The sequence below is a fragment of the Plecotus auritus genome (genome assembly GCF_963455305.1).
Source record: "Plecotus auritus genome assembly, chromosome: 3".
In the NCBI taxonomy this organism is placed as follows: Eukaryota; Metazoa; Chordata; class Mammalia; order Chiroptera; family Vespertilionidae; genus Plecotus; species Plecotus auritus.
This window is the reverse complement of record NC_137772.1, coordinates 227,793,025-227,814,756: the sequence shown is the minus strand read 5'-3', so window position 1 is coordinate 227,814,756 and position 21,732 is coordinate 227,793,025. Positions and strand designations below refer to the sequence as shown.

General features: G+C 51.3%; 1 protein-coding gene across 4 annotated transcripts in view; it reads right to left on the bottom strand.

Annotated features, from left to right (window-relative positions):
• PPP6R2 (protein phosphatase 6 regulatory subunit 2) overlaps positions 1-21,732 on the bottom strand; it is a 59,114-nt gene that overhangs the window by 25,559 nt on the left and 11,823 nt on the right. Inside the window, exons 1-3 of one of the 4 annotated variants that reach the window (XM_080659086.1) lie at positions 14,404-14,485; positions 14,176-14,305; positions 2,766-3,008 (exon numbers count right to left, since the gene is read on the bottom strand). In XM_080659086.1, coding sequence (XP_080515212.1) covers positions 2,766-2,992 — 227 coding nt within the window. In that variant the 5' untranslated portion in view covers positions 2,993-3,008; positions 14,176-14,305; positions 14,404-14,485. Of the gene's footprint in view, positions 1-2,765; positions 3,009-14,175; positions 14,306-14,403; positions 14,486-21,732 lie in introns of those variants that run through there. The other 3 variants (XM_080659085.1, XM_080659087.1, XM_080659088.1) reach the window with 3 other exon arrangements.

The following is a 21,732-nucleotide window of genomic DNA, read 5'->3' as shown; positions in this document are numbered from 1 at the left end:
CACCCACAGGCAGGAGCTGGAGGATTTTTTTCTGGAGAAACTGATGGGACAGAGAGAAATGCCAACCAGCTGTCGTCCTCCCCGCTGTGGGCACCCGCTGCCATGGGAAGGCACGGGGAGCAGCCCCACTCAGACCCCACACCCTGTGCAGGCTCTAGTTCTCTTGAAAGGAACACAGTGCTGATCAAACAGCCACCCCCCAGAAAACAGGGCACGCAGAACGGGGAGAGTGGGAGAGCAGAAGGAAACTGCCCAGAAAACTACGCACTCAGGCAGGATCCGTGAACAAGAATTGGAGGCTTGTCCTACCTGGTGTGCTCAGTGGCTAGAACATCGGCCTGCGGACTGAAGGGTCCCAGGTTCGATTCCCAGTCAGGGCACATGTCCAGGTTGCGGGCTCAATCCCCTGTGGGGGGTGTGCAGGAGGCAGCCGATCCATCATTCTCTCTCATCATTGATGTTTCTCTCTCTCTCCCCCCCCCCTTACTCTCTGAAATCAATAAAAATATTTTTCAAAAAGGGCCAGAGGCGCCAAAACCGGTTTGGCTCAGTGGATAGAGCATCGGCCTGCGGACTGAAGGGTCCCGGGTTCGATTCCGGTCAAGGGCATGTACCTTGGTTGCGGGCACATCCCCAGTGGGAGGTGTGCAGGAGGCAGCTGATCGATGTTTCTCTCTCATCGATGTTTCTAGCTCTCTATCCCTCTCCCTTCCTCTCTGTAAAAAAAATAATATATTTTAAAAAAAAAAGGGCCAGAGGCTTGTATTTAAAATATGAAAAATTACAAATGATAATAGAAAACTTAAAAATCAACAGAAGGGAGGAAGGTAAAATTTGAAGAAACCTCTCAGACGTAGAACAAAGGCAGACAAGCCATTAAGAGAAAACATAAGAAGTATCAATTCGGGGGGCGGAGTCTAACACCCATTAGATGTCCCAGAGAGAACAGAGGGAAAACGGGGAGGGAGAAAGTTATGGAAGAAATAACACAGAGGTTCCTGTGCCGAAGGCCCGAACGCCGACCGTGAGGGCCCCTGGGACGGAGCCCATGGTGAGAGCCCACACCCAGGGCTCGCCGCGGCGGGCACTCGGAGTCCACAGCTGGCACCTCTCACCGGGGTGCTTGCTCGCCGCTGGTTTCCGTCCCCTGGAGCAGGCGTTCCCAACGTGGGGCACACGTCCCCCAGGGGGCAATGTGATTTTTAAGGGGGCAATTCGAGAATGAGTTATTAACAGTGAATGTTTTGCATTTCTTATGGTTCGAGGGACCTCAGATACAGTCTATAAATATACATGTGACATATTATGCATTTCCGTTCTCTATTATGTTTTGAAACTTTATTTGCTATTTTTTCATATCACTTCATATTATTTTTTAACTATTTCTTAGTGATTTCTTCCTCAGGACTTCAACTGTCCTTTGGTTCATTTTTCTCTTCCATGGATGCCATGTTCTTTGGAAGCTTGTTTAAACCAAGTTAATGGTCTTTTAGGCGAATAGGAGTTCACTTTTTAAATAAGAATTATATGTCACAGGGGGGCACAGGATTTTAGAGACGCTTAGGTGAGGTGTAGCCGAAAAAAGGTTGGGAACCACTGCCCTAGAGCGGACAGTTCCTCCGTGCCCTGTCTGAGTGGCTTTGTACCATCTGTCACTGATTTCTCCCAGACTCAGGCAAGAAAACTCCCCTGGCCCAGAATGCTGCTCAGGACCCCTCTGCCCAGCCCTGCTCTCCTCCCTCGGACCTGTCACCGAGGCCTCTGGACACAGAAGAGTCGCCAAGCAGGACACCTTGGGAGCGAGAGGTAAAGGGGTGGGCCGTGAACGGGGATGGTGGTGATGCTCACACCACACGCTGAGCAGGAGCAGCCCATGCACAGCGGTCTCCACCGGGCCTTCCACGGAGGGGACCAGGGCCGAGGCCGCGCTCCTCCACGAACCAGCCCTGCTCCCCAAGGCCGCCCAGCCCAGCACAGGCACCCCTGCCCCCACCGGCTGTCCAGCACAGTCCTGTCCGGGCAGGGACGGCCCTGGCGGTCTGCTGAGCCACCCAGCCTGCCCTTGTAACCGCAGATGGGTTACGCGCGCTTGTGCTCCAGCAGGACCTCCTTCAGGAGCAACGAGATGCGACTTTGGTATCATTTTCACGTGCAACAACCATTAAAAATACGGACCCACTCTTAGCTTGCAGGTCACACAAAAACAGGATGTGACCTGCAGGCCATGGTTTGTGCCCTGACCAGGAGTCGAACCGTAACCTCCTGGTTCACTGGTCGACGCTGTGACCCTGTTCTGAGACCTCCCACCACTCACTGTCCTGACGAGCTGCTCAGGCCCCAGCGGGCACCCTCAGAGCCGAAGGCTGCATCCGCTCTGCCCTTCCTGTCACCCAAGGTCCCTGTCCTCCATCTCCTCAGTCCTTATGCCAAGCCCTCGCCACACCCCTTCCTTCGGACATCCTGGTCAACTGCAGAATGGGACATTTTAAAAAAACTGAGAATGGTCACTATGACATATTCCGCTGAGCCCAGGACCCAGAGTGAAGCAGAGTCCACGGTCTCCCGAGCGGCCATTTACCAGGCGGGGACCCGCCCCCTGCCGGGGTCTGTCCTCCAGCACCCTTTCCCTCAGGACTCCAGCACGCCGTAGGCGCCCTACAGCCCAGAATGCAAGTCACCCCAGGAGCAGCCTCCTCCCTTGTCCATCAGGAAGCCTGCCCTGCTCCCCTGCGGCCTGCTCCCCTGCAGCCCTGCCCGGTACATACTTGAAGCGGACCTTCTCGTCCATGTCCAGGGGCGGGTCCTGTGTGATGAGGCTCACCAGCTCCTCCATACACTGTGGCCGACACAGGAAGTCCAGCAGCTTCCGGTTCTGAGCCTTGCACTCCTGCAAGATGTCATCTTCGTCCATTAACTCCCGCAGCGTCACGTCCTCCTTATCCAGCAGCTTGTCGACATGGGACGTGGTGTTCAAGTCGAACTTCCAGAACATGGTGACGGCCACAGACCTGCAGGCAAAGACCAGAGGGTCACTTCCCCCAGCAACTCGACCGAGTCCCAGAGTCCGTCCCCACAAGGGCCTGCGCTGGAGATGGTGCTGTTCCCAGCACCCGCTCTGCCCACGCCTCTCCGGGTCAGGGGCGTCACGTCCAGCGCTCGGTTCCCTGCTCGCTGACCCGCCTTCCTCATGCCCCTTTCCCACCCTGGGTGCTCTCTCACTCCCTGCCCCCTTAGGAGAGGTGTCTCCGTGTGTCAGACAGGGATGCCTCTGCACCCCAAGAAAGTTAATGACTCACAAGCCCCACCCAGGCGTCCGGCTCCTCAGAGTGAACACTGGACACCTCTCCCCCAAGGTCCCTGGATCGTATGGGCTTTTAGTTTTCTGTAGATGATGCTTTGACATCTTAGAACACCTTTCTGGCGGGAGAGAGATGGCCCCTCCCTGGCTGGTCAATCTTAGAGGCAGCAGAGGGCCCAGCAGGGGCAGGCCTGTGCCCTCTGCAAACTCCCATCCAGAGGACTCCTCCACTATGCCCAGCCCTCCCCTGCCCCCGGTCAATAATCCTGCCTTTATCCCAGGGCCAGGGCCCAGGCAACTAGGGACTACCCGGTGGCTTAGAGCCCACCTACCCTGTTCACAGGCCCTGCCTCTCCCGTGGAAACCCCCCCAGAGGTTGTGCCTAAGCATCAACACCTGTCCTCTGCTCCCTGCACCCCTGGGGTCCCCCATGTGGCCGTGCGTGAGGACCAGGCCTCCTGTCTCCAGGACCCATGAGGAAACAACTTTATTTTCCTGAGACTCCGAGTCTCCCCTCGTGGCTGTGCCTGACTGTCCATCTCATAAAAGAGCACAGAACGTCTCATGGCGTCTGACCGGGGTGGCTCAGATGGTCAGGCGTCGACCTACGAACCAGGGGGTCAGGGCTCGATTCCCGGTCAGGGCACATGCCTGGGTTGCGGGCTCGATCCCCAGTGTGGGGTGTACAGGAGGTAGCCGATCCATGATTCTCATCACTGATGCTTCTCTCTCTCTCCCTCTCTCTTCCTCTCTGAAATCAATAAAAATATATTTTAAAAAAAAACAAAAAACATCTCATGGAATACAATCTCAGCAAGACAGCTTGCTTCGCTTCACCCTCTGCTCCTCCACCCCCCACTACCTGGCACCTCCCCTCACGGTGCCCTCCTGCTGAGTAGGTTACCCTAAAGCCACACGTCCCTCACACGCCGCTGGGCCCTGAGCCCGCTACTGCCCAGCCCGTCCTCTGCACCCCACACTGCTCTCCAGGCTCCTGCTGTCCTGGCCTGAAGATGCGAGGTTTGTCCGCTGAGTGAGCCTCACATGTTAGTCTGTGGGCCTAGGTCCCTGTTTGACTCAGAATAAAAAACAAAGCCTGGGTCTTTAACACAGTAAACCTGCATTGTGACATTGTAAGTCTCTGCAATGTTTTAAGAATCACTAGAGGCCCGATGCATGAAATGCGTGCAAAGTAGGCCTTCCTTCCCCCGGCTGCCAGCACCGGCTTCCCTCCGGCCGCCGGCAGGCACCCGGGACCCGGCTTCCCTCGCAGGCCCAGCTTCGTCCGGAAGGACAGACATCCAGTCTAATTAGCATATTATGCTTTTATTATTATAGACTATTTGCAAAATTACGGTAACAGATGAGAGGATGGACTTCTCTACCTTTGACTCAGAAGAGCAAAGGCTGCCCACACGATGTGAACGCTGTTTGATGGGCTCCTCGCTGTCCAGCCGTCCCCCCAGCAGCCTCTTGTCCCTGCTGCACAGAGTCCCTTTTCTAAACCACAGACATCCTCACATTCCTCTCATCTCGCTTCACATCCCCCCTCACCAGACTGCTTTACCACTGCTCTCAGCCCCTGGCCACAGGGATGCTGTGCCTGCCGAGCCCCCTGGCCACAGGGATGCTGTGCCTGCCGAGCCCCCTGGCCACAGGGATGCTGTGCCTGCCGAGCCCCCTGGCCACAGGGATGCTGTGCCTGCCGAGCCCCCTGGCCACAGGGATGCTGTGCCTGCCGAGCCCCCTGGCCACAGGGATGCTGTGCCTGCCGAGCCCCCTGGCCACAGGGATGCTGTGCCTGCCGAGCCCCCTGGCCACAGGGATGCTGTGCCTGCCGAGCCCCCTGGCCACAGGGATGCTGTGCCTTCCTCCAGCACAAGCTGTCCCTCCCCTGTACCCTTCTGCCCGGCAACTGTGCGCAGGCAGCCCCTCCTCCAACAAACCCCATTGGCCCTGCAGGCTGCGCAGGGCGCCACACTCAGAGGTTGGGTGCTTGGACTTGCCCTGCACTGCGTGTCCTCGGGCCCCATCCTCCTGATTTCCCGTGAGGAGTGGAGGGGACACTGGGGGGCAGCAACAGACGGCAGGACCAGAGATCACGGTCCCTGGAAGCACCTGGCGAAAGATGGCCTCCCCACCGCCAGATGCCCCTCTCTCTCGAGCGACTCAGACACGCCGACAAGGTGCAATCCAAGGGAGGAGGGGACCACAGGGAGACCCCAGCTGGCAAGGCTTCTTCCAGGCTTGGAGCAAGAACTGGCAGCACAGGGCAGCTAGAGCTGGCTTCTGCGTGTCCTGCTTTCCGCCACAGAGTGGGTGGGTGGCCACGTGGACCATAAGATCCCATCAACCAAAAGAACTGCATTAATCCAAAGGAAGGCAAAAAATAAAATAAATAAAAAGGAAAAAGAAGAAGAAATAAGCAACAAAAATAGATGGGACAAATGGGGAAAAACAGCAAGATACCAGTCATAAACTCAACCAGTGCATTAATGGATGAATACTTTCAATTAAAGACAGAAATGGTCAGACTAGATTTAAAAAGCAATAACTAACTATATGCTGAGTATAAATGACTTTATCTTTTTATCGATTTGAGAGAGAGGGAAGGGGGATGGGGAGGGAGAGAGAGAGAAACATCGATTGGCTGCCTCCCGTACATGCCCCAAACAGGGACTGAAACCACAACTGGGTATGTGCCCTGACCGGGAATCGAACCCGCCAACCTTCCGTGTATGGATGGTGCTCCAACCACCTGACCTTCCCGGCCAGGGCTAGAAAGACACAGGTTAAACCTTTGTTTTGCACGGCTGGAAGGCTACAGCATGCAACCACGAATGGTGACTGGTTCACTTCGCTGGGACGCCCTGCTCACTGCCACCAGGTGCGGGCTGCCCTCATGACACATGCTGGGAAACATGCCCTCCTCCTCCATGTCTGAGTCACAGGACTGGTGCTGCTTCTTCCTCACATTTCTGACAAATTTCACTGAGGAAATTCCATTTCTTCAACAGCTATTTTCTGTTGCTACTTGCTCCCATTCGGGTAATTCGTGTTGCTGAAGGATTCATGAAATTATGGGCATGCAGTTGTTCCTCATATTACCTGTAGCATTTAATGTCAAGTGGGTTCTGTAGTAACACCCCTCTTTCATTCCTTCGTATCTAAAAGACCTGTCCTCCTTTTTTTCAGCAGTGCCACTGAAGTTTATTAATTTTATTGGTCTTTTTTATTAAGCCGCACCCGATGATATGTGGTGTGTTCTTGTTTTTTATTCTAGAGAGGAAGGGAGAGGGGAAGAGAGAGAAACATTGATATGTTGCCTCTCGTATGTACCCCAATTAGGGATCAAACCCGCAACCTCGGTATGTGCCCTGACCGGGAATCGAACCCACAACTGTTTGGTGCACGGGATGATGCTCCAACCAACTGAGCCACCCAGTCAGGGCATCTTTTTCTAGCTTCTTACGATAGCTCAGATCACTTTTTGTTCAAATGTTTTTTGGCCCTAACTGGTTTGGCTCGGTGGATAGAGCGTTGGCCTGCGGACTGAAGGGTCCCAGGTTCAATCCCGGTCAAGGGCATGTACCTTGGTTGCGGGCACATGCCCAGTAGGGGGTGTGCACGAGGCAGCTGATCGATGTTTCTCTCTCATCGATGTTTCTAACTCTCTATCCTTCTCCCTTCCTCTCTGTAAAAAATCAATAAAATACATTTTTAAAAAAATGTTTTTTGATTTATTTTTTAAATATATATATTTTTATTGATTTCAGAGAGGAAGGGGGAGAGAGAAAGAGAGAAAAATATCAATGATGAGAGAAAATCATTGATCGGCTGCCTCCTGCACTCCCCCTACTGGGGATCAAGCCCACAACCTGGGCATGTGCCCTGACCGGGAATTGAACCAGGGACCTCACTGGCCTGGTCAGATCACTGATTTTTTAGACCCTTTTCCTATTATAAGCATTTAAAGCTGCAAAGTTTCTTTCGAACACTGCTTTAGCTGCATCCCACAGATTTTTATATTTATAATGATCCTTGTGATTTTTTTCTTTGACTTACACTTTAAAACATAATGCTTAATTTTCTAATCATTTTGGGACTTCCTAAAGAGCTCTTTGTTACTGATATCTCATTTCTGTTGTGCTCAGAGAGCAGGCTTATGGGACTTCATTCCTTTAACTACACTGGTATTTGATTTATGGCCTAGCATGGAGGTCAACAAACTTCTTCTGAAAGAGCTAGGCAGGAATTATTTTCAGCTTTGTAGGTCACATGGGATCTCTGTTGCATGTTCTTTTCCTTCTTCTTCCTAACAATTCTTTAAAAACATAAAAACTACTCTCATCCCTGGCTAGCGTGGCCCCATGCACTGAAAAGTTGTTGGTTCCATTCCCAGTCAGGGCATATGCCTTGGCTGCAGGCTTGATCCCCAGCAGGGGGCATGCAAGAGGCTGCAATCCATCAATGTTTCTCTCTTTCTCTTCCTCTCCCTTCCTCTCTCTCTGAAAATCAATTAAAAATCTTAAAAACAAACTACTCTCAGTCTGCAAGCTGCAGAGAGCAAGCAGTGGCTGGACCTGCACGCAGGCTGCAGTGTCCTCCCCAATGCCTTGCCTATGACACGGGCCACAGTCCATCCTAGTGACTGTGGCGTGTGCCCTGGAAAACCGGGCTCACTCTGCTGCTGGGGGAGTCAGTCGAGTTGGTTGACAGTAACAGTATAATGATAACTGATAAAATCAGCTGACAACTGCTTTTGTGACTACTTGTATCAAATAATGAGAGAGGATTGCCGTCTCCAACTGTAACTGTGGATGTACTAACATTCATGTCTCCTTTCGATTTTGTAAGTTTTTGCTTCATGTATTTAGAATTTATTTTATTATGTGGATACATATTTAAGATTTTATATCTTGATGAACTGCCTCTTTGTTCATTTTGAAATGCCCCTTATTATTTCTGGCAATATAGGCAACCTCGCTTCACTGCACCTCGCAGACTGCGATTCCACCAACTGAAGGCTGGTGCAGCCCTGCATCTCGCCAGCCCCCTGGCACCACTTCCCCAACTGCCGTGCTCAGTGCAATTCTCGAAATATTACAAACCTTGTTGCTGTCATCACTGGTCACGTGCTCTGTGACCAGTGACCCTTCACCTTACTCCTGTCATTGTCTGTCGCTGTCAAACTGCCCCGTGAGACCAAGAACTTGACTGAAATGCTGTGCTCGCACTGCTCCCCGACCGGCCGCCCCTCTCCCCCTCTCCTGGGCCCCTACTTCCTGAGACACAACAAGACGAAGTCAGGCCCCTCTTCAGCCCCACAAGGGCCTCCAGGGGCCCCGTGAAGGAAGAGCTGCACCCCTCACTTTAAACCAAAGCAGAAACGACCCGCTTGGGGAGGCCTGTCCAACGGCAAGAGAAGCTGAAAGCGAGGCCCCTCGCGCCCAACAGCGAGCACGCTGTGAACGCCAAGAAGTTCTGGAAGGAAATTACAGTGCTGCTCCAGCGAACACGCGTGATCGGAGGGAACAGCCTATTGCTGGTGAGGAGGCAGGGTCCGTGCTCTGGGTAGAGGGCCCCACAGCCAGGGCTCCCTCCAGCCAAAGCCACTCCAGGGCCAGGCCCTGCTCTCCTTCGTCCGGGGAGGCTGAGGGGAGGCGGCGGCGGCAGGAACGTGTGGCGACGGGAGCGGGAGGAGGTGCCGGGCAGAAGGGCCGCTCGGATGACTCGTGGAGGGGCCACTCAGCAGGTTCCTACCAGCCTCCGGGTGGAGGACAGGCCTCCGATGGGGACGCTCACAGCTGAGAGGGGGTCGGCGCCTGGCCTCACAGACAGGCGGCTCTTCTAGGAGCTCATGCAGCTGTGACCTGAAGCTGGAGCCAGTGCTCACGTCCCATGTAGAAAACCCTAGGCCCGTGAGGGTGAGGCTCACCTGCTCTACCTGTGTCTGAACGGGCCACACGGCCTCCTGGACAGTGTGAGCCCCGTGCAGACCTACTGCTCAGGAAAAGGTTCTCCCTCATCTGACTGCTCGTGACAAGGCGCCTGGTCACCAAGAGCGCTGGTGGAGGGGCCGGATGAATGCTGTTTCCAGGCCTTTCTGCCGCTCTTGGGTCAGGGACTAACTCTGACTCCCAAGTCTCACGTGAAGAAAAGCCACGTTCTGTAAGCTATCGCTGCCGTGGTGCTTCCTCTGATGGGTCGGGGCAAAATAAATGGAAAAGGTCTCCCCGTCCTCGCTGCCACTGAGACCCCTAGTGATTCCCGGGAGACATCCACAGGGCTCTGGGAGAAGCCGATCCAGCCCTGGTGGCCGATCTGAGGGCTCCAGACCTCCGAGAGGAAGTGCCTGCACGTGTGGAGGGAGCAGCAGGAGGAGGAGGAGCATGAAGTGGAGCCAGAGGACGGGCTGAATCGCTGCAAACTCGGGACAGAGCTTGAGTGAAGAGGAGGTGCTTGCAGAGGAGCAAAGAGAGGGGTTTCGGGAGACGGAGCCCACCCTGTGAGGAGGCTGTGAGGACGGTGAGATGGCGACAAAGGATTGAGGGAGTGACGTGAGCTGACTGACAGAGCAGTGCCGGGTTTGAGGACTGGCTGCAGATAGAGAGAGAAAAAGAGACACAGAAGAGAAAAGGAAAAGAAAGGAAAAAAATATCCTCTACAATTACCTTCATTTCAGAAAATAATGACTTTCAAATATCAAATATCAAAAAAGGAAAGCCATCATTTCAGGATTAAGGATAATGTCTCACTTTCAAAAAATATCGTTTTAAGAAAACTCACCTCATTACATTTATTTTGTTCATTCCACCCGTATCACAGACCAGCATTTGAGGATCTCTATTATTTTACCACCACATGACACATGAAATAAAACTAGGTTACTCTTACAACCATTAACTCAGACCACAGCTCATGAGCTCACATCAGCACACTGTGCTATGCCATTAAGTCAAAAATCCCTGAATGAGGACATTTCCGCTTCCATCAGTTATCTATGCATTTTAGGAAATACTGATCGCATCGGTGGCTTCCTTTAAAAGTTCATCCCAATGGCACTGTGGCTAATTCCAACGTCAAAGGAATGCTCTCAGAAAACACTGCCCTCCTCCTCCAAACGCTCCTCACTTGCCAGCACCCTTGCCAGCCCCGCACACTCACAGCCCAATGAAGCGCTGGCACCTCCTCAGCTGCCCCACCCCAGGGAGCTCTCGCTCTCCTTCCCAGGTGACACGTCCACGGCATCCCCACCCATCAGGTCCCGTCATGAGACTGCAGGCCCCGCACCAACATGTGAGATGCCAGGACTCCTGCCACACCCTGACAACGCCTCCGCCCGCCAGGCTCTGGAATGCCTAGCAAAGTATCACCAACATCTTCCAGACGCTTATCAACAGCCACCGAAAGGAACCTCAAGTTCCACATCTCTATTTACTTTTTCTGGTCAGCATGATATCAGACTGAAGGTAGGTCCCAAAGAGAAATGCTGCCACATGGTCCTATAGTTCCAAACGAGCCCTTCACAAAAGAACACGGAGGTACAGACCGTTGCTAAGAGAAATTAGAACCTAAAAGATTTACAATCCAAGTCCTGGACTGGCTGCGTGGCCTGAAGCTAGTTATGTGGCCCCGTGTACTTTGGTTTCTGCACTGTGAACCGGGAACAGTGAGCCTCCGTGACGCTTGGAACTGCTGTGAGGACTGAGTTACCCACCTAAAGAGCCTGAAAGAGTGGCCGCTCGCGGTGCCCCCACAGATCCTGACTGCAAAGGGGAGGAGGAAAGAGACGGGTCACCTGCTGCAGAGAACAGGCTCGGTGGTGCGGGGCGGCGGGCACGGCTCGCAGAGCTGAGTGCGCAGAGCTGAGTGCGTGCCTCCCCCGAGCCCACCATGTTCTATGCTCTGACACTGGAGCTTGTGTCCAACATGAAGGAAGTGTTTGCACTGGTAAGGGACAAACCCTAGGCCCAGGAGGCTTTCTCACCTCCGGAAGAGCAGCGGTCACACCGTCACCAGCACAGACTGGAATTCTACGTGGCTTGGGAAAAATGGTGACGCCAGTGCATGGAGAGCAGTGAATATTTGTACAATCGACTGATTAACAAATGAGACCAGGTCTAAACTGGGGGAGAGACCCCAAAAATGGCCTAATTGAAACATGAATAAAAATCCAAAATCAGAAGTGAAGCCCTAGCTGGTTTGACTCAGTAGTTGGAGCGTCGGCCCATGGACTGAAGGGTCCCAGGTTCGATTCCGGTCAAGGATACGTACCTCAGTTGCAAGCTTGAACCCTGGCCCCAGGCAGGGCACGTGCAGGAGGCAACCAATCAATGTGCCTCTCTCCCATAGACTTTGCACTCTCTCTGTCTCTCCCCCTCCCTTCCACTCTAAAAAAAATAAATGAAAAAAATATCCTCAGGTGAGGATTAACAAACACACACACAAAGAAGATTAAAAGAAGTGAAAGGAAGAAACAGCCCTAGCTGGTTTGGCTCAGTGGATAGCACGTTGGCCTGTGGACTGAAGATCCTTCTGTCTCTCATGCTCGACGATTCCAGTGCATGGGTATGTGCTTTTTTTTAGTTATGCTGCTTGGACACAGCGCGCTTCCATTCTGGGAGGCCAACTACACGGTACTATTCTGCCCTCCACTTTCTCTCATTCTCATTTCCATCTCCCACTCTCAGGGCTGCACACTGTGTAACTGCTTCATTTACATACTCCAGGTCACAATTCTGTCTTCTGCCATGTTTAAGGTGTCTACTCCACATATATTGAATTTTCTTTGTTTTTTTAATAATTCTTAACTGTTGAAAGTATTACATATGCCCCTTTTTTCCTCCCATTGACCCCCTTGAGTTTTTTATTTCAACTTTTTTTCGTTTCTGAAAGTTCTACTTGGATCACTTTGATACTTTGTTTTGCATTACTAATTTTTATTCTATATGTATTTGTTAAATATTCCATATGTTATTACTAGGGGCCCAGTGCATGAATTTGTGCACCTTGAAAGGAACTGTGGGCCGAGAGGCTGCGGTGGGCACAGGGGTGGGTCTCGGCCCATCCTCACGCCTCCACCCGGCCCCTCCCGCCGCAGCCCCTGGTCTCCCACCACCACCGCTCCGCTGATGGCGCTGGCCCCACTCGCACCTGCTGACTGCGTGGAGCGAGACTGGGGCCAGCACTGGGCGCTGGCAGCGGGTGCGAGCACTGGGTGGGACCATGGCGTGCAGGAGCAAAGAATTTTCAGTAAACACCAGAGGCTCACCCCAATGACAGCAACCAGCACCCCGCCTTGGTCTGGCACTCCTGCTTACCTACTCCACCATCCCACCGCGGCCGACGCCCACCATGTTCTATGCTCTGCCCCCTGCTGCTGACGCCCACCATGTTCTGCATGCGCCCCCTGATGGTCAGCGTACATCATAGCGACCAATTGTTTGGCTGTTCCATCGTTCGGTCTATTTGCATATTATGGTTTTATATATATAGATACACTAGAGGCCCCCCACTGGTGCATGATCGGGGCTGGGGAGGGACCGTGGGAGGGGTTCAGGGCATGTCCGGCCCGTCTCGCCCAGTCCCAATTGGCTGGATCCCAGCAGCAAGTTAACCTACCAATCAGTAGTGTCTGCCCCCTGGTGGTCAGTGTGCGTCATAACAACTGTTCAAACGGTCGAACGAATGGTCAGATACTTAGCATATTAGGCTTTTATTATATAGGATACTGCATCTGACTATTCAACATGTGCAGTCCTCAGGGCATCTAATTTTACTAATTCTTCCTCACAATGGTGTGTGTTTTCTGATTGGCAGTTCAAGTTTGCTTAAGGGTAATGTATAAAATCCACTATTTTATACATTAAATAAAAGCCTACACTATGCATGCTTTCCTCTGAGGAGGGTTTATGTTTTCTTCAGCAAGGAACAAAGGATTACTATCATAACGCTCACTGTTCCTTTTTCTTTTTCTCTTTTGGACTTTGGAGCAGTATCTTAATTTTTAGTGCACCAAAGTGATCACAAGAAACCATATTTACTGTGATTTATCCAGCATCTAATTGGAGTGCAATGGGAGAGCTTTTTAGGAGCACCCAATATTGAGGACACAGGAGTCCCTCATTCCCTTTTTTTTCAAAATCTATTTTTATTTCAGAGAGGAAGGGGGAGAGAAAGAGAGAAACATCAATTATGAGAGAGAATTGGCTGCCTCCTCCAACCCCACACCAGGGATTGAACCCATAATCAGGCATGTGCCCTGACCGGGTATCAAACTGTGACCTTCTGGTTCTTAGGTCGACACTCAACCACTGAACCACGCCGACCGGGCCTTCCCTCCCTTTTTCCTCCTCCACATCAGGCGTCCTCAAACCACGGCCCACGGGCCACCGGCCCACCGAGGACATTGATCTAGCCCGCTGGGTGCCGCTGCCTGTCCTGCTTAGCAGCCGACTCATCCCAGGCCCACAGTGCGCATAGGAATTTGTTCAGTTTTTTTTTTTTTAACTATAGTCCGGCCCTCCCACGGTCTGAGGGACAGTGAATAGCCCCGTTTTAAAAGCTGGAGGACCCCTGCTCCACATGGACAGTGTGCTCTGGACGGCACCCAGGACCGTGTAAGGGCTCTAGCTCACGTGTGCTCACTAGACGTGCATGGCTGCCCCCTTCTATTTGACTTACGCTTCAGTTCGGAGCGAACACGTAACTTCTCCACAACACAGCTCCTCGAAACTAGATTCAGGAGGATCAAAAACAACCAACAGACAATAGACTACACACCCTTCAAAACCAAATTTCTGCTGTCAGAAATTTATTCCGTATATTTGCACAAATTATCAGTAACGCAGAATAAAAAAGGAAAACCATCCTACCTTCTGTGGAAACTTCTTGTTTAAATTTTGTATTCAGGCAAAATATAAAAACATTTGGGGGTTTTTCTTGGAGTATATGCAACTTTAAGAAAATTTTTTTCATTCAGTATAAGATTGATAATCGCTTCACCTGAAAAATAAAAAGGAAAACACTATTTTAAGTTCTGCTTTTATAAAGTAAGTTACCAAAATGGCAGATAAAAGGAAAGCAAAAATCAGTATCTTTACTTAGTATTCAAATTATCACAACATTTCAGGATGAAGCAATGGAAAACTGCATGTTGTGTCAGAGAGCCTGGTGCCGACGGCGTACACCAATCCCACGTCTGGTTAAGGAGCTCGTTGTTGGAATGTCACACACAGATTTCAAAGATGTGGGAAGGATCTCTTTGGAGTTGTCCACTTTAGTAACTTTTATCCTCACCTGAGGATACTTTTCCATTGATTTTCAGAGAGAGTGGAAGAGGGAAAGACAGAGAGAAACACTGAAGTGAGAGAAACACAAAGGTCAGTCGAGCCCTAACCAGGGCCTGGGCCAGGGAGGAGCCTGCAAACCCGGACCCTGTGGCTCACAAGCCGACACTCTACCCACCGAGCCGAACCGGCTGGGGCCAGTGTAGTAACTTCACGCTGTCTCCTCCAGAAATGCATATTCCTGCCCTGGCTGGATAGCTCAATTGGTTAGAGCAGTGGTCGGCAAACTGCGGCTTGCGAGCCACATGCGGCTCTTTGGCCCCTTGAGTGTGGCTCTTCCACAAAATACCACGGCCTGGGCGAGTCTATTTTGAAGAAGTGGCGTTAGAAGAAGTTTAAGTTTAAAAAATTTGGCTCTCCAAAGAAATTTCAATTGTTGTCCTGTTGATATTTGGCTCTGTTGACTAATGAGTTTGCCGACCACTGGGTTAGAACATCATTCCAATATACCAAGGTTGCCAGTCAATCCCGGTCAGGGCACATTCAAGAATCAGCCAATGAGGGCGGCATGGCTCAGTGGTGGAGTGTCGACCTATGAATCAGGAGGTCACAGTTCGACCCAGTCAGGGCATATGCCCAGGTTATGGACTTAAGGCAGCCGATCAAGGATTCTCTCTCATCATTGATGTTTCTCTTTTTCTCTTCCTCTCTGAAATAAATAAAAATACATATATTTTAAAAAGAATCAGCCAATGAATGCATAAATAAGTGGAACAACAAAACTATGTTTCTCTCTCCCCTCAGCCCCTCTATTTCCCTTTCTCTCTCTCAAAAAAAAACCACAAAACAGGGAGAAACCAAGATGGCGGCATAGGTAAACACCTAAACTGCTGCCTCGCACAACAATTTCAAAACTACAACTAAAAGACAGAACGGACACCATCCAGAACCGCAGGAAAGCTGACTGAGTGAAAATTCTACAACTAGAAGGAAGGAGAAAAGCTCACAGAGAATTGGAGGTACGGCAAAGGGTCTTTGTGCACGCAGAGAGGAAGGGCGGCGGAGTGCCTGGCTGGCTTTCTCTGGCGGAAGGGGGAAGGGAGCCCCCGACCGCATTGAACCCCAGTTCTGACTGCACTGAACACCTATTCCGGGCGAGCCCCTGGGGACCCACGCTCTTGTGGGGGGAGTCTGGACTCTCGGGCGGAGACTCGGGAGCCGGGGAAGGCGGAAGACTGAAAGTCCGCTCGCGCCAGTGCGCACAAAGGCTGCGGGAGGCTGCCACAGGCTTTCCCTAGCGGAAGGGAGTGAGAGGCTCCTGACGGCACAAAACCCCAGTTCTGACTGAAGTGAGCCCCAGTTCTGACTGCAGTGAACCCCAGTTCCAGGCGAGCCCCCGGGGACCCACGCTCTTGTGGGGGGAGTCTGGACTCTCGGGCGGAGACTCGGGAGCCGGGGAAGGCGGAAGACTGAAAGTCCGCTCGCGCCAGTGCGCACAAAGGCTGCGGGAGGCTGCCACAGGCTTTCCCTAGCGGAAGGGAGTGAGAGGCTCCTGACGGCACAAAACCCCAGTTCTGACTGAAGTGAGCCCCAGTTCTGACTGCAGTGAACCCCAGTTCCAGGCGAGCCCCCGGGGACCCACGCTCTTGTGGGGGGAGTCTGGACTCTCGGGCGGAGAATCGGGAGCCGGGGAAGGCGGAAGACTGAAAGTCCGCTCGCGCCAGTGTGCACAAAGGCTGCGGAGGCTGCCACAGGCTTTCCCTAGCAGAAGGGAGTCAGAGGCTCCTGATGGCACTGAACACCAGTTCTGACTGAAGTGAGCCCCAGTTCTGACTGCAGTGAACCCCAGTTCCAGGCGAGCCCCCGGAGACCCACGCTCTTGTGGGGGGAGTCTGGACTCTCGGGCGGAGAATCGGGAGCCGGGAAGGCAGAGGACTGAAGGCACACACGTGCTAGCAAGGGCAAGGCTGACGGGAAGCCAAGACTGAGACTCCACCCCATCCAAGCTGAGCACAGAGGCTATTGCAATTTGGCAAGTCTAATCCTATAAGGCTGTCTCCAGCACCGGACTTCTCCCAGCATAGACACAGCTGATCCTTACAGCCAACTGGCCTGGAGGTCAATTCTTCCCAGTGATACCAACAACAATAAAGACTTAATTACAACAAGGCTGTACACACAGTCCACAAAGGGGTGCACCAAGAGTGTCCACCTCAGGTTAACTGGGGAGGCAGACCCACTGGGCCAAATTGGAAACCTAGCACACAAATCTACCAACTCAGGGAAGCAGTGAAAATGCGGCGTCTAAGAATCAGATCACAAACGAAAGAAATGGAGGAAAACAAACGACTGGATATAGAATTCAAAACCACGGTTATAAGGCTTTTTAAGAATATCCTAGAAAAGGCCGATAAATATAACGAGACCCTCGAAGAGATGAAAAAGGACCAACTAGAAATTAAACATACACTGACTGAAATAAAAAATATTATACAGAGACCCAAAAACAGACAAGAGGAACACAAAAATCAAGTCAAAGAATTGAAATACAAAGAAGCAAAAAACACTCAACCGAAAAAGCAAAAAGCAAAAAAAAAAATCCAAAAAGTTGAAGATAATGTAAGAAGACTCTGGGACAACTTCAAGCGTACCAACATCAGAATTATGGGGGTGCCAGAAGAAGAGAGAGAGCAAAATACTGAAAACCTATTTGAAGAAATAATGACCGAAAACTTCCCCCACCTGGTGAAAGAAATAGACTTACAAGTCCAGGAAGCCCACAGAACCCCAAACAAAAGGAATCCAAAGAGGACTACACCAAGACACATCATAATTAAAATGCCAAGAGCAAAAGACAAAGAGAGAATATTAAAAGCAGCAAGAGAAAAACAGTTAGTTACCTACAGGGGAGCACCCATACGACTGTCAGCTGACTTTTCAACGGAAACTATGCAGGCCAGACGGGAGTGGCAAGAAATTTTCAATGTGATGAATAGCAAGAACCTACAACCAAGATTACTCTACCCAGCAAAGCTATCATTCAGAATTGAAGGGCAGATAAAGAGTTTCACAGACAAGAAAAAGCTAAAGGAGTTCATCACCACCAAACCAGTATTATATGAAATGCTGAAAGGTATTCTTAAAGAAGAGGAAGAAGAAAAAAGGAAAGATAAAAATTATGAACAACAAATACATATCTATCAACAAGTGAACCTAAAAATCAAGTGAACTAAAAACCTGAGGAACAGAATAATCTGGTGAATACAATAGAATCAGGGGCATAGAAAGGGAGTGGACTGATAATTCTCAGGGGGAAAGGGGTATGGGGGGGTTCATAAAGAGACTGGACAAAAATCATACACCTATGGATGAGGACAGTGGGGGGTAGGTAAGGGCAGAAGGTGGGGTGGGAAATGGCTGGAGGGGAACTATGGGGGAAAAAAGGAGAAATAATTGTAATAATCTGAATAAAGATTTATTAAAAAAAAAAAAAAAAAAAAAAAAAAAAAAAAAACCACAAAACACAAAAAAGCATATTCCTGGTCACAAGGTGACAGATAACCCATCACAATGTCTAGAAGCATCTGAAAGTGCTCCGGCAGTGGCCTCCACGTACCATTTCCGGATCAGGCCCCAACACTGCCCGGTGAAATGACTGACTCCGAGTCTCCAGCGGAAGCATGGGCACCTGGAGCCGGGCCACTCACTGTGCACTCGCATGGAAGTCACGGTTTGCCTTTGGAAACTAGTCTTCAGCATTCCCTTCCCTAGACACATACATTCCCTGATGGCCACCCAGGAAAAGGCCTCTGCTCTCTCTCCCACCGAACGGGGTCAGCATTCTCCCAGGTCCATGGCTATTGTAAAAGCCACCTTACACCTTCATTCTAAAACAGCCTTGGGCAAACTACAGCCCGCAGGCCGGATCCAGCTGTGCTATCCGGTTCTCTTGCTCTCCCCTCCGCTCCTTTACTCTGAATTTATATTAGTTCACACAAACACTCCATCCATGCTTTTGTTCCGGCCCTCCGGTCCAGTTTAAGAACCCATTGTGGCCCTGAGTCAAAAAGTTTGCCCACCCCTGCTCTAAAACCTGTTCTGGATCTTTTTGCTACAGGGAGCAATTTACCTGCCCCCTGCAACAACTAAAAAAAATTAAAGGGTAAAATACATGAACAGTTTTCAAGAAAACGGACACCAGGCAATGAGGAAGAGCCGTCCCTGACAGAAGGGAACGAGAGGACCCGCTCCCTGCCCAGCTTCCTGCCTGGGGAGGGCCGTGGTGCTGGGCGCCGCAGAGGAGCCAGGTGGAGCCACCTGCCGAGGCCGAGGCGCTGGCCTTGGGACAGAGCGCTGGAGGGGAGTGGCACAGAGGTGCAGGCTCCAGCTGGGTGCTGACAGCAGCGTGTGAGGCAGCCTCCAGGCCAGGCACCCAACGGGCTAACAGGAACAACCTCCAGTTCACAGGGAACCAGGGACACTCTTCCCCCCGTCACCGGGCGAACTTCCTAATTCTCAGGCACTAGACAAAGTGCTTGGGAGACGTTTGCCTTGGGCTGGGCACCTAACAAAGCTTCAAAGTAGGACCCACCGGAACAAACTGCTCCCAAGTGGTTTAACCGCGTCCCAGGAAAAAGGCCAAGAACGTGCACAGGAGCACAGAAACGCCCGGCACCCAACACAGTGAACTCAGTGTCCTGGCAGTTCGGCTCCGTGGACAGAGCGTCACTGAAGGCTGCAGGCAGGAGGCAGCCAATCGATGTGTCTCTCTCACATCAATGTCTCTCTCTCTCTCTCTCTCTCTCTCTCTCTCTCTCTCTCTCTCTCTCTGTGTGTGTGTGTGCGTGTGTGTGTGTGTGTGTGTGTGTGTGAGTGTGTGTCTCCCCCCTCCCTCCTACCCTCTCTAAAAAAAAAAAAAATGGAAAAATATCCTTGGGTGAGGATTAACAAGGAAGGGAGGGAGGAAAGAAGGAAGGGAGGGAGGGAGGGAGGGAGGGAAGGAGGAAAGGAGGGAGGGAGGAAGGAAGGAAGGGAGGGAGGAAGGAAGGAGGGAGGGAGGGAGGAAGGAAGGGAGGAAGGGAGGGAGGGAGGGAGGGGGGGAAGGAGGGAGGGACGGAGGGAGGGAGGGACGGAGGGAGGGACGGAGGGAGGGGAGGGACGGAGGGAGGGACGGAGGGAGGGAGGGAGGGAGGGAGGGAGGGAGGGAGGGAGGGAGGGATTACCAGGCATACAAGGAAGCAGGAAAACATGAACTATAATGAAGAGAAAAATCTACCAAAACCAACCCAGAAATGACACAGATGATAGAATTAATAGACAGAGACATTTAAACAGTTGTCCTAACTGTATACCATATCTTCAAAAAGCTAGAGGAAAGATTAGACATGTTAAATGGAGACAGGAAAGATACACAAAGACCCAACAGAATCATAAAAATACTCAATTCCAACAAAGGCAGGAAAGAGGGAAAGGGGACCAAGAACACGGGGAACTTCTCCCGTCAGCCTCCACCCGAGGCACCGGAGTGGGACCTCCACAGGACACAGACGTGGCTGTTTCCTCCTCCCACCCTCTCTCTAGCCACACCGACACGTACCGCTTCCTAAACATGCGGAGGGTCTCTCATAGCTGACGCTGCCCTGGCCCCCCTGCCTGGAACGCCCCTCCTCCCGCCTCCCTACTTGGCAAAGTCCGGCCAGCTCTTCAATCCAAAGTTCAACCACAACACTCACGTCAAGCTTTCCTGAGTCCTTCCTCAGGATTCACACAAGTCTGTTTACACATCTTTTAGAAAATCACATTATAATAATCTGGTTTTAAATATTTTATTTTAAATTATGATAAAGTTTAAAAATACAAAAAGATCCACGGAAGAGTATGACAAAGACCCATATGTTGAGATTTAATGTTAAGAACTGTTCACATATGCCTATTTTTAAAAACCACACATTTCTAATACATTGAGAAACTGACCACCATTCCACTCCCTTCCTCCTCAAAGGTAATCATTAACCTGCAGCATCATAATTGCATTCTTTCCCTGCTCATGTGTTTATAAGTAATGCACTGTTTTAAGAATATACTTTTAGCCCTGGCTGGTTTGGCTCAGTGGATAGAGCATCGGCCTGCGGACTGAAGGGTCCCAGGTTCGATTCTGGTCAAGGGCACATGCCCAGGTTGCAGGCTCGATCCCCAGTAGGGGGCGTGCAGGAGGCAGCTGATCAGTGATTCTCTCTCATCACTGATGTTTCTATCTCTCTCTTCCTCTCTGAAATCAATAAAAATGTTTTTAAAGAAGAATATACTTTTATAACACAAACATGTGCTCTCCAAGTGTTTTAAGATCACCTTGGATTTGGGGAAATGGTCTACACTGACACAGCAGCTTTCATTTGAATTGGGCAGGCACTGCACCCCTGCGAGCCGCCCAGGCCGTCCCTGACTCGTTACCGTTACAAGCGAGGCTGCCTGGCCCTCTAGGCATGCATCCTCGGGCGCAGCAAGTGCTTCTCAGCTGTCCTTCACTTGGACGCAGAACTGCTGGGTGACAGGAAAGACTCCTCCCAGTCCAGCAGACAAGAGTCAATCACAGATTAGACACACACTCCAGAGAGCTACACCCGCGCACCAGTCCGGTGCAGCTCGGTGGAAAAGGCAGCTCACCAAAGCCCCGTCCACAGGGCGAAGTCCTGGGACTGGCCCAGGTCATGAGGTTAATGTCATTTCTAGAACTTGAATCCAGGCTGGCTCAGCAAAGTTCATGTTCTCCATCTCCACATGACCCCAGATTCTGCCCAGTCGATAAAGAGGAGAGGGAGGAACCCAAACAGGTGCAGGAGTGATGAAGGTGGAGAGAGATAACAGGAAGGTACTGCCCTGGCTGCACGGTGCAGGGAGGCCGCCGGCAGAGGCCAGAAAGGGACAGAGCAGGGTCTCATAGTCCCGAGGGGAAGTGTGGCTGGAGAGAGAGGCGCAGGCCCTCAAAATGGATCCATTTCGTGGGGTGACAAAATGTTCTGGAGTTAGTGGTGATGGCTGCACAAACCTGTGAATACACTAAAAGTTACTGAATTGTACACTTTAAAAGGGTGGATTTTAGGATATGAGAGAAAATGAAGCAGTCAGTGGCTGACAGATAGAAGT